Source organism: Liolophura sinensis, chromosome 1 (genome assembly GCF_032854445.1).
Source record: "Liolophura sinensis isolate JHLJ2023 chromosome 1, CUHK_Ljap_v2, whole genome shotgun sequence".
Classification (NCBI taxonomy): Eukaryota; Metazoa; Mollusca; class Polyplacophora; order Chitonida; family Chitonidae; genus Liolophura; species Liolophura sinensis.
In genome coordinates this window covers 22,549,129-22,562,303 of record NC_088295.1, presented here as the reverse complement: position 1 = coordinate 22,562,303, position 13,175 = coordinate 22,549,129, and the positions used below count along the sequence as shown (strand labels likewise).

Sequence of the window (13,175 nt, the reverse complement as noted above, 5' to 3'; positions counted from 1 at the left end):
AAATATGGCAAAACTGATCACAAAATAAAGATTATATTTTACATATTAAGACAAATGTTAAGCAAAACAAAACTATGTCAGCAGGCAGAAATACATAGGTGTCAAAGTTTCAGTAAAAATATTTTTCTGATTAATGTTGGTCTTTGAACCAAAAACTGGTGTTTTTGATTGAGAGTTTATTTTTGATGGGTAATAACTAAGCAACTATGTCTTTTATGGCTATGTGACTTTTATTGGTGCCTTGACCAAGTTTTATACTTTTGATTCCAAAATTTACAGAATAGTTGAGGTTTTGAAATTTGCACTGTCTTATTGTACCTGTCTGGAGCTGCTTACGCTCAAATAAGCTCAAATTCTGAACTTTTTGACCCCACTCCCCCACTGTATGCATCTTGTACAAAATGAATTGACCCCCCTACCCTCATGTACGCAGCACATAGATGCATGCAGATTTACAAAATGTAGATAGCGACCACATAACAGTGATGCAGTCAATAGCATTATATCACGGCTGGCATACACCCGTGACAATTCTAATTGCTCAACCTTTTCGCATATGAAAAAGCAACTTTCATTGCAATTTATGCACATTTATAATCAGACTTTGGAGACAAAACTACATTGGTTGGAATGGCCAATTTCAGGGCTTCACAAAACGTATAATTTTAGCATTCTACACAGAATAATGTCTTCAGAATATGTCTGAATAAACACCTTGCAAACATGCCAAAAGATGTTTTCCAGTTCTAGTCAGCCATGACTAAGAGTTTGGCTACACAGACCACATGCTATTCACTGACAAGCATCAGCGACACCTATCTTTTTGGGGGTGTTGCTGTACAGTGTATGGCGAATATTAGTACAATAGCTCATTTCTTATCTATACATTCACATTTTTCTTTTTTTCGTATCTTTAATGACAACACAAAACAAAATGGATGTCAAATCACTGACAAAACATTTTTAATGGAAAGTAATGAGGCATGCCAAAAAATTCAAGTCTAAGATTTTATTCTGTTTCAAATTTATTATAGTGTCACACATTTATAACATATATCACTGTTTCGCACTTGTCTGCAGCTCAGCTAACCTGGCTTCAAGCTCGTTGGTTGGTTTCCCATGCTCTTTGTTATACTTAATACTCAACTCAATCTGCTTTTGTTCCAGTCCTGGAATTCTGTCATACAGACTTCTGTTCAATCCCTCATCAAGATCATTTTCTTCTCGAAGGTATAAGAAGTATACCAGAAACACAATCAGACTGATGCCAACAAAGAAGGGCTGATATACTGGTACATCTCTCCGTGGTGTTGCATAGCTCTTGGAACTATTCCAGCTACCGGCTTTACTTGTAGAGAATTTGACAGGCTTATCCATTTCTGTGTCAAGATCTTCCGCTGATCTTCGCTGGAGCACAGTGCAGCATGTTAAATGAACACGTGCTCTCGAGGAACTGTAAAAAATTGAGAAGAGAGTTGCAAGATTTCTTGAGGTTCAACACATTACTGCAAACCTTATGACATACATGTACTTAATTTGTTCCACAGTGTCCACAAATTTCAGCTTCATTGCACTTAGCATTCTGAGCACAATTTACTTGTTAAATCAGTAAATGTTATTGGTCGGCCTGTCATTGAAAGTTTAAATTAAAGTGAAATTTTGGTCAACGCATAGGTAGCAACCTCAAACTGATCACTCAGCATGAAGGGGATAGTGCAACGACTTGTTGACCCGTATCAGTATAATGGCTCAGGCGGACCGCTTACTTGCCTTCGGTAAGGCGTCTCAGAGAAGCAGCACTAGATAAAAGAGTGGTGGAAATCCTGCAACAGGGAGGCACATTACATACACTCTGAGGATTTCTTCGTCGTCATATGACTGAATAATTGTTAAGCACGACGTTGAACCCCAAGCACTCGCTCACTCAACTGATCGCCAACAGAGCATGCACTCGATCTCTAACATTCACTCAATACATTCCACTGCAAGAACAAAACAAGTAATATATACCGTAGATGAACAAATTCCAATATTATCTTACATCAATGCCTGTTTGTGAGCCAAGAATCTTGTTAAAGGTCGATGGCTATATTGACCGATCGGTTTCGTAATAAAAAATGTCATCTTTCGTCAATACAGAAAAACAGCACAAGTACGGTTTGTGCCTGTACCCGCTCACACCTAACTTGGCAAAGGTTTGATAATGTTCGAATCTACACAGCAATGGCTAGTACTATGGTGGTTTACAACTGACAGAATATGTTTCAGGATAGAGCATTAGCTCGGAGCTGGAAAGCCTTCTAAAAATGAGCGATCCAACACTCTTACATCATAGAGTTGAAAAATGTATGATCTGGAAGGACTACGGAAAGCAGTGAGTGTTCACCGAAGTGCCTCACACAACGTGAATGGTGCTGATATATTTTAAAAAGAAGAAACTATCAAAAAAGAAGATTATCAAAAAGATTGCCACTGAGTTTTAATGATTCAATGTGTCTGCCAAGAGCGATAAATGTCAATGAACTGATTAACGTCCGTTTTCATTTAAATAATAGTTTCTAAAATTGAATCTTTTCTAACGCGCTGCTAACACCACAAAAAATGGCGGCAAATATTCTACTTCATGGAAGTCTTCATGATACATTATTTTAATTTAAGCGTAAATTCATTGTCAGGTATTTCTTTATTTTATATAAACGATGGATTTTGGAATCAAGTAGCAATGTGTAGGTTACATGCATTATTACCGTAATATACGCCTGCTGAGCGCAGCAGTTCGCTCGGAAAAAATGGTGCGAGTTTTAAACGTCGCCGAGAAAAACGACGCAGCCAAGTGCTTGGCTGAAGTCTTGTCACGAGGCAGTGTGAGAAAGGTAAAGTGTAACAAGTGAAGACCCATCCCCTTGCCACACAGAAACGCCATTAGCTTTGTTCTAGCTCCACGATAAAAATCCAAAGGCTCCCAGCTTCTCCATTCTTTCAAGTCCTCTTCATCTTGCCAAACACAAGTGTACCTAACTGCACTAACTTCACGTAATTGACACTGACAGCTTAATTAGGCCTTAAGTTTTAAAACAGCCTAGTGATTAGAGAACCTCTCTTATTTAGTAATCGTGGAATTGAAATAAAATAAGAGTTACCATATTCCTTCAAATTTATAGCTGACCCAGCTGTAGGTCAGATTGCACTGAAGCACTTGCAGCGCCCCGTTGAAGTTTTAGGGAAACTTAAATGCTGGTTGGTCGTTGGCCTACCGTGTTAGAAAGAAACCTGAAGATAAACATTAAAATTCTGACTGGATGTTTTCCTGGACTGCCATGTTTGGCTTTCTTTTGATGTCAGTATATCTACTTAAGGAAAACGTCAAATTCTACCACCTCCTACCATTTTACCAGACTGTCATATGCCCTGTCACAATTGGAATTCTATGGAAAGTCATGATGAGCAGTGAAATCTGCTAGAGCATGTTGTGCTGTATATTTGAAACATTTGTTCCAGGAGTAGAAATCTGCTAGAGTAAGTTGTGCTCTATATTTAAAACATTTGTTCCAGGAGTAGAATTCAGTCAACGTTTGCCTGGAGTAAATGTATAGACGTAAAAATGAAGTCATAGTAGAGGAGGATATCGTTAGAGTTTTGATGTGTATTTTTTTTTTTAACAAGGTACATGTTGACCAACAACCAAATCGCATTTAAGTTTTACTAAAAATACATATAAGAACACTTGGAGCATAACTTTAATAAAGAGCTGCAAGCGTTTCAGTGCAATCTCACCCACTGCTATGTTAAAGCCTAGCAAGGTGGTAAGGCTAGGCTGAAGACTAAGTAGTTTAATCCAGGCCTTGCACAGGTTGGGGTTTCAGGATTCCTTCATTATTACTGTTCTTGGGTGCGTAGTAACAATATGAAATGGTTAACAGACTTCTCTTCATTAAAGACATCAGTAGGCCATTCATGTCTCGTGCATATGGTACAATAATTGGTCAGTAACTTGCCAAAGGTTTCCCCTGGGCACCCTAATGTCCTCCATTCATAAAATTGACTGTCATCATGTGAATGGAAAATTTTTGTTAAACAACCATGAGTCAGTCAATCAGTGTATTAGTGTGGATGGCATGAGCCTTTCTGATGTCTACATTGGTGTCAGAAAATTTTTCAAGTTGTGGGAGCTTAAACAAGCTTGGCCTCCACACCAATACTTTTTTATGTGCCAGGATGGATTTGACATTGTAGGAAATACAAAGCATATTGTAAGGTCACAACCATGTCATGCATTTAAAGTCGGTGCCCTGATCAGGATAGAAAGACCCAACAGTTTGCCAGAGACGCCCTTCTGTTGGTGTTTACAAACTCAAGTCCTGATTTTTAACTTAAAGTCGCGACTACCCTGATTCTTCTAAATGTGGGACAGATGTATGTAGTCTTGGTAGTAGAATGTTACACTTTTTAATAGCCTTTTGGAAAAGTAAAGATATGAGGATTTTGTTCATTAGATGGTCTAACCATGTGAGAAAAAAGGAACTCAATATTCCGGCTAGAATTAGATATATCTTGGCTAAAATGAGCAGACCAGATGTCCCAAATTGTAGAAGAAATAGGGTAACTTGGGTCCCAATATTTAATCTTCTGAAGTTTTTTCTCAAAGTGTCACTTTTAAAGTTCTATACTCTTTACAGCCCATGTCTCACTGCCCCAATGGCTGAGAACGCTTCCAAGGCAATTTAGGCTCAGAGAGTGTAAAGATTAATGCCTTGTGTTTGTGCTGATAAATCTCAAATGACTTCTGTGTTACAGAGAGAAGGTTTCTCCAGGTTTAACAAAATTTACGAATTCGAGTATGTTTTGATGGGACAAAATGTTACCATGACGATGACTTCGGTGTCAGGTCACCTTCTGGCACACGAGTTCACAGGACAGTATAAAAAGTGGTGAGTGATATACCGGGTAAATATGTGTTTGTGGCTGATGTAAGCTTGATGAAAGATTTCATGAGTTGGGAGAATTAACAATTGTACATCTCATGCCTGAAGAAAGTTATGGTTTTAATTACAGATATGATGATGTTCTCGTTCTATCTTTTCTTTTATTAGACTTCAACATATAGCTATAGTTAGTGAGTTTCATACACCTCAGTGAGATTTTTATGACAGTAATGATTGCAAAGTCTAATTGAAAATGTTTTTTTCTATACCACCAGGTATGGCTGTAACCCAGTATCTTTGTTTGATGCACAGGTCATCAAATATTGTCCAGACAACTACAAAGATATCAGAGTGAGTATAGTTTATTCCAAAATCAGTGATGAAACTTGCAGGTTGAGCCATGTTCTTAATTAGCTTTAAACATTCAAAATGTGGTTAAATTAAAAGCTGCTCGTTGTAATATTTTCCAGCGGACATTAGAGCGAGAGGCCCGGGGTTGTCAAAAGCTGGTCATCTGGACTGACGGTGATAGAGAAGGGGAAAATATTGGCTTTGAAATCATAGATGTTTGTAAAGCAGGTATACACATTGTAGCTGTATGTTATATTTTAGGACTTTGTTTGACCACACTTTCAAAACAATCTTTGATACATTTTTTTGACATTTTAATCCATTGTAATCTCTTTATAAAGACACATTAAACCAGTTACAACAACTTGCCATCATGGATTAGAAATTGAAATTAATACAGTTGTGTTTTTATTATTTTTTCACATTAATGTAAAAATAATTTGAAATAAAATTCAACGAGACAAACAGTTTATTATCGTAAATGATCTAAAGCTTCGCGTATTTGTCTGAGTTGGTGACAGGAATCTGAGAGAAGGTAATTAGTAACCAACCAAACACCACGAGTTTTAATACCCTGCAAGTCAGCTCAGGTTGCTATTTCATACCACATGTCCAGTTATTGACAGGGAAGCTTGGTGATTTTCTGATCAGTCACAGGTTAATTTTTGCCTATGAATTATTTCAAAAGAAATAATAAGTTATGAGGCTGCCCTAGCTATACAATATCCATGGAAAATTGTTTTTCAATCATTGCTGTCAAAGATAAATGTAACAGATCAGCTTGCAAATGTATAGCACAGATTTCAGTGATGAGAATCTGTTATCAGCCTCCTGTAAATCACTGATGAAGTTTGCCACTCTCAACAATCCTTACAATTGAATGGAACAGTTCTGTTTTTTGTCCAGAGCCTTCGTTATAATAAATAAAACATATTCAGGGCAAGGTTTCCAAAACTACCACATGTTCAAACCTAAAATCTCACATTGTGGCAGCTGATTGTCATGCGTTTATGTCAGTAAATTTTCATCAAAGACTTCTGTTTTAGTTTATTTGAAAGTTACATTTGGTGGTTTTGAAAACACAAGGCTATTACACAACTATTACTGAGCTCTACCTTATGCTTGATGTACATGTAGGGCTAATATTAAACTGGATGGATAGGCTGTCTGTTGTAAATGGCTTGTGTCTTGACAGAGAATTTCTCTCGGAATGATCAATGACTGAAATGGCTGGTTATGGCTAATATAAGTGTAAAGCTGTTGCTTTTGTCATCTTTTGAAAACTTCCTGGTAGTTTACTGGTTGTTACTTTTGTCATGGATTTTCAGTGTGTTAATTGTCTTTACTATGGCACTTTACATGGATTTGTCCTGCTAGCTTAGAACCACAACAGCATGCAAAGAATCATGAGACAGTCTTGTTATAATTCAGGTTGAAACTATAGGTGGAAACTTTACCACCTTGTAAACCTTATGCATTTGGTAATCCCTTTTTTTGTTATTTTCAGTGAAAGAAAAAATTCAGGTCTTTCGAGCAAGATTTTCGGAAATTACTCCAAGGTACTGTAATTGCATGTGACATAGTGTGACATACACTGATATCTTCAAAGGTCGAGTAAACTGTTGAGGAAATTGTATTACGGTTGGTGGTCAGGTTATCTAGCTTGAGTGGAGGTGGCGGTTCAGCCCCTCTTTCAGGCAAGTGGGACATGCCCATAGTGCATAATTCTTATATAATTTTCAAATCACATTACTCCTATCAAAATTCATTTCTGTATAATTCACTTGTATTAAATTTAATTAGAAATTCATATTAATTGTTTATTCAGTGTCGGATTTAATCTTATTCTAAAGATTATGTCTTTTTATTAAACTGTCAAAAATATGGCCTTAGTCGACTCATCTCCATTGTTATCTCCCTTTATTTGTTAATGCGTGGAACACAAATTGTATTATGGTTGGTTGTATTTTCTTCTGGAATCACCTTGTATGGAAATGGTGCATTACCACTGTGAGATAATTTCATGCGTCACATCTTAAATATTTATTATTTTATTGATGTTCTATGCAGTATGCCAAAGCATCTGTCACATTTTTTATGAAGGAAAACTACACTGTCCTAAAGAAATTTTCTTCCCCTTCATTTGTTACCTTACCAGCTTCCTGACCTAAAAACGAGGCTGATCTTAAACCGACCTCTTTAATCGGGGTTAGCCACCATTCCAAAGAACCTGTGGATGTCTCAGCTGTTGAGGGCTCTCACCCTTTAAATACCACAATTTCTCAACATTTTTTTATGTGAAAGGGCAACTTTCAATAGATCAGTGTGATTTATCCAACTTTTAAATTTGATTTTTAATATAAAACTACATTTAGATCGGTTGAGTTGGCCAATTCCAAGTCTTCACAAAATGCATAATTGTATATGTGGACAACACAGAATAATGATCTCACAATATGCTTGAATAAACATCTTATGAGCATTTGAAAAGGTCGAAGACTTACAGTAGTGAGTACAACCTGGTTATTATTTGTTATGCCATGATATTTGTAGTGGAGGTAGGCCAAAAGTAGCCAGTTTAGTTTAGTTAAGATTGTACATGTATCAAGTTAATTTGAGAGGTTAAAAGTTTACTGTCATGTGCGTTAATTCTTCAGGTCTGTGGAGCAGGCTTGTCGAAACCTTCAGCAACCTGATCGTAATGTGAGCGATGCTGTGGATGTGCGCTCAGAACTGGATCTAAGGATAGGTGAGTGTTTAATAAACTTATCCAGCCTGATCAGTTTTGTATGTTACACATATTTCAGTCCTGGGAATTGAAGAAAAGTATATAGTTGTCAGCCCTCACTATGAGTTCTATGTTCAAAATTTGAAAATGTCATTGAGATCTTTAAGTCATTCTATGTGATTGTAGATAGGTCACATGTAAGAGGTGCTCAACATGGGATAATGTTCAACATTAATTAGGTCAAACTGAAACAACAAAGGGCGTCAGTTATATCATTAAACACGTTTACTTTTTTTTGTCTAGTTCACATGAATACAATTTATCTGAAACTGCAAAAGGATGAGTTCTTTGACTAGATATTACTTTGTATCTTCAGGAGCATCATTTACACGTTTCCAGACATTACGCCTACAGAAGAAGTTCCCAGAGTTACTTGCAGATCAACTGATCAGTTATGGAAGCTGCCAGTTTCCAACTCTAGGCTTTGTTGTTGAACGTTATAAACAGATCCAGGCTTTTGTGCCAGAACCCTTTTGGAAAATCAAAGGTTTGCTTCATGATGTTCGTGTCACAGGAGTGGTTAGCTTTATAACTTACAAATCAATATCAGTACCCCGTGTGTGAATTTTCACACAGGTGGTATGTGGAGCTACTTTCTTAGCTTTTTTTGCTGTTTGTCGCAATTGTTTTTTTCTTTCAATCTCATGAATTTGAATTGTTGTTATAACATAATTTTTAATTTAAAACATTTAGTGGCATCAAATCATTTCTTTAAAATCAATTGTGTTTCCACTGTGATTTTCAGTTTTACATTGTGTTGAGGATACACACGTTGAATTTTCATGGAAAAGGTAACTACTAAACATTCAGTAATTTGAAGCTCTTAATTTTATATCATTTCTTTTGTAAATTTAATGTCGTGGTATTTTTTTATATCTATGAAAGAAGTATAATTCAGATGAATGGTAGATCTCTAAGAAATGTAAATTTTCACAACTGACATAGAACTCATCTTACATTGAAGAATAATTGATAGAAAAAATGGTGCATCAAATATAACCTGTATAATGTATTTGTTCTTGGGATCCTCACTGGCATAGGTGCAAAACCCGTTATTCATGAAGGCTGTTAGCCTTTGAAGTAACACATGTTGATGATATGACACAGGTATTGTCTCCTTTCACAAACCAGTCAGATAATTGAAATAAATAAATCTGTTCTGATGATGTAACAGTGTGCATCTTTCTGCAGAAAGTAGTACGGTCAGCCTAACTACCCAGATATATAAGCACCATACTTCAGCCTGACTGATTTCATACTAGTCATATGTTCTGTTCTACTTTTTGTAATAGTAATTAAACGAATGCATTTATTATAGACTTGACTTGTCTCTTTGAAACAGGAACCGATTGTTTAACGAGCTGGCTTGTTTGGTTCTGTATGAACATTGTATTGAGGTAAGTAATGATTGAAAGGTTCATTAAGTCAGAACCCCCTTTCCTTAGCTTACAGGCTTAATAGGATGGTAAGAGTGTAGTCTTTTCTGAAAGAATTAATGGCTGAAGTTGCAGTGATTTGGCATGTTTGAATCCCGATCGTGCTGACTTGGCATTGGTCTTTGAAGAATACTTGTGTACTTTGAGAAGCATGAAGATCTCCTTCTTGCTCTGTTCGGTTTTCTTCATCCAATATTGCTGTCATGTAAATGAAAAATGAATGAGTACCAATAAAGTTATTGAATAAAACGTAGCATGGGATTCAGTCTATTAAAGCAAAGAAGTTATAAACATTGTGTCCAATGTCTTATCTGTCAGGTGCTTATTTCATATATTCCAGCTGTGTCATACCAGAGTAAATGTATTATATTTATGCCAACCTTAATGAAATTTGAAATTCAGGGTAGATGTTCTTTTAAATATTTTCATTGTTTTATTTTTAAGAACCCCCTTGCTAAAGTAGTGGATGTAAGAAGTAAAACAAAAAGCAAATGGAGACCCCAGCCTTTAGATACTGTGGTAAGTAAAAGTAAAATCACTACCAAAATTCTGGAGTAAAGATTTGGCAGATTTTATAACAAACATGATAATTGTATTTCTCATGATGTTTCAAGGATGATATACCAGTTAGGTTAAATTTCAGTGTTTCTTTTTTCACTGCCCACCTTTTGGCTTCATGAATGTCTGGTGAATCTAATCTTACCTGCATCACCCTCCAACAAGTTGTTTGTAAGTCACGTTGCTGACCGCTATCTGCCATGGTAGTACTACATAGCCCATTAATATTGTGATTGTGGTTCTCTTTACCTTATCCTGGGATATGGTTTTGTATTGCCCCATTAGCATGATTAGGCTCTGAAGACCTTTCATTTATTGCTTTTTAGAGATAATAATGCATTTTTTCCTTTCCCTTATCCTGAATTTTATGAACTCTTAGTACAAAGCTATATGTAAATCACCATTCAAAGACTACTGAAGATCTCTGTTTGTATTTGTTCATGCTGCTGTTTAATTTTGTTTTTTCAATTTTAAATGCTGCTATTTAAATTAAGCACTTTTACTGACCATTGCTATTTGTATGTCACGATCTTAAGAACTCATGATTGGTGCCATTGAACATATCTTTGTTGATTGATATTCTGAAACACTTCTGTGTGTGTTTATTCATAGCATAGCTTTTGACCACCGGGACACAAGGTATCATAGCTATGGGCTATGTTTTGTATGTGTCATTCATTGCCAGTGCTATATCATCCTTGACAAGCAATGTAACCAAATGAAATCTGAAATCTCTGCATGCACATTTATGACCACAAAGGTGCTCTTCTGTCTCAAAAACAGAGAGAAGTTTGGTTATAGCCGAGTAAAACTGAGAGATTTTCATGGCATTTTGTCTGTCATTCTCCTATAGTTACATGTATTAGCATTCTACCAGAGGCATGGATTTTCAGAAGCTAGATTGTTTGCTCCCATGGCAATAGCTGTCGGCACACTGACTATTCAAGTTGACTTTAGTGTTGGACTAGTCATGCTCCATGTCAAAGGATTGAGTGTGTGGGGAAATACAGTCGGAAGCGAGCTAAGCATATTGATGCTGATACCTTTTGCCATGACATCCCTGTGTTTGAGTTACACTTCTGTCTGTATTTATTGATATCCTGGAACGCCTTTGTCAGTACTTACCTAAAACCTGGAAGACTTCCGTTTGTATTTATTAATAGACTAGAACATGTTTGTTCGTATTTATTGATAGCCCGGAAGACTTTCGTTTGTATTTATTGATAGATTGGAACACTTCTGTCTGTATTTTTGGCTGTTATTTTGCAGGAACTAGAAAAGTTGGCTTCCAGGAAGTTAAAAATTAATGCCAAGGAGACAATGAAGATTGCTGAAAAACTGTACACCCAGGGCTATATAAGCTATCCCAGAACAGAAACAAACATGTTTGCAAAGGACATACACTTGGCCTCCCTTGTTCAGCTGCAGACAAATGATCCCAACTGGGGAGGTAAGGTACTTGCTAGGGCACAGAAGCTGTATACCAGGCTATTTAATCTTGTGTTTCATTATCACAGGCCATGTACATGTGGCGTTCTTTTCCTGTGCAGTACTGGCATATTTCAGTGCAGACAAGTTTTTGGCAGCAAAGAAGATTTGCATAAACTGCATGTGAAATGGAGTTTTTTGGCCCATCATCAACATGCCCATTTGTAAATTCAGTTATGTTTATTTTTAACTGTTTGAAAGTTTGCCAGGATATTTCATCTGAAGATTGTACTTGAGCAGCTAAAACATTCAGATGCACATGTGTTTGAGATTATGATTATTCACAATTTTGTTTTATCAGCTTTTGCCGGCCGCGTTTTAGAACATGGGCCAAACCCTAGAAATGGGAACAAGACTGATAATGCCCATCCTCCAATACACCCCATCAAGTATGCAGCAAATTTACAGGTTGGTAAAGGGTTGATAGTTAAAGTATTTTATTACAGCTGATGCTGTCTTTGAAATTTGCTTACCAAATTGTTATTGTTTTGTGTTGAAAGTTCTGCCTGTTGAAGTATCAGCTGCTAAAAGTACATGACCAAAAACTTAAATGTTGCAAAATCTGCACATCACAGTGAAACAGTTTCTTTGTTTTCAAGGTGTCATTGATTTTTAAAAGATCTTGTAAACTTAGAACTGACTGGGGACCTCCGTGGCTGAGGTTGTTAGCACGCCAGCATGGGGCATTGACCCAAGAGCCTCCTATCAATACGGTCGCTGTGAATTCAGGTCCATCTTATGTTTGCAACCTACGGATGGTCGTGGCTTTCCCCCAGGCTTTGCCTGGTTTATTCCAACCATAATGCTGGCCACCATCGTATAATTGAAGTATTCTTGAGTACAGCGTAAACACCAATCAAATAAATAAATGAAATAGAACTGACGGTGGTAACATTGATTTGGCAACAGGGTAATGAACAGCGTGTATACGAGTTTGTTGTCCGTCACTTCCTGGCGACCTGTTCCCAGGATGCTCAAGGACATGAGACCACAGTGGAAATAGATGTGGCTGAGGAGAAGGTCAGTGAGGCTTTATTTTAACCAATCCTGTAGCTCATATATGTAGCTTAGTCTGACTACCCTGGGCAATGTATGGAAACTTCAAAATACTATCCTGAGCTTGTGTTTTGGATTAGCATGTTATTGTAGTCTTCTGTAATAAGTAATTTTACAAGAAAAAAGATTCTTGTAAAATTATTTTATATTTACTGATAAAATGGATGATAAAAGCTAATACATAATGCCTTCGGTCATCTGTAATTACTAGAAATCCAGATATCTGATTCTCAGATATTTTGGGTAAAGAAATAGTAAATCAAAAAAAATAAAAGAAAGATGTGAATCTGATTGAAGAATTCAGTATTTATCTCTAACACAGCCCAAATATATGCCTTGAGAAAAAGGTTTTAAGAACATCTTGAATATATGAGAAGCCCATATTGGATTCCTGTGAGACAAACTTACTGGAATCCGTTTGATTTCTGGCAAAATTTGACAAAAAAATGAGCCCTGCAGTTAAGGAGATACAGATTCGACACTGATTGACTGACATTTGACATAAACCTTACTCGCTTAAACCTTGCGGCTCTGGTCACACTTGAATAAATCTGCCATACCTAAAATTCAAGTTAG

General features: G+C 36.6%; 1 protein-coding gene across 1 annotated transcript in view; it reads left to right on the top strand.

Moving 5' to 3' along the window:
- The first annotated feature begins 2,619 nt into the window (after positions 1-2,619).
- LOC135467713 (DNA topoisomerase 3-alpha-like) overlaps positions 2,620-13,175 on the top strand; it is a 51,275-nt gene continuing 40,719 nt past the window's right edge. Inside the window, exons 1-13 of the mRNA XM_064745537.1 lie at positions 2,620-2,873; positions 4,795-4,928; positions 5,198-5,273; positions 5,393-5,501; positions 6,781-6,832; positions 7,931-8,022; positions 8,378-8,548; positions 8,807-8,852; positions 9,404-9,458; positions 9,942-10,016; positions 11,325-11,505; positions 11,845-11,951; positions 12,453-12,563. Of these exons, the coding sequence (XP_064601607.1) occupies positions 2,736-2,873; positions 4,795-4,928; positions 5,198-5,273; positions 5,393-5,501; positions 6,781-6,832; positions 7,931-8,022; positions 8,378-8,548; positions 8,807-8,852; positions 9,404-9,458; positions 9,942-10,016; positions 11,325-11,505; positions 11,845-11,951; positions 12,453-12,563 (1,347 nt within the window). The 5' untranslated portion in view covers positions 2,620-2,735. The remainder of the gene's footprint in view (positions 2,874-4,794; positions 4,929-5,197; positions 5,274-5,392; positions 5,502-6,780; positions 6,833-7,930; positions 8,023-8,377; positions 8,549-8,806; positions 8,853-9,403; positions 9,459-9,941; positions 10,017-11,324; positions 11,506-11,844; positions 11,952-12,452; positions 12,564-13,175) is intronic.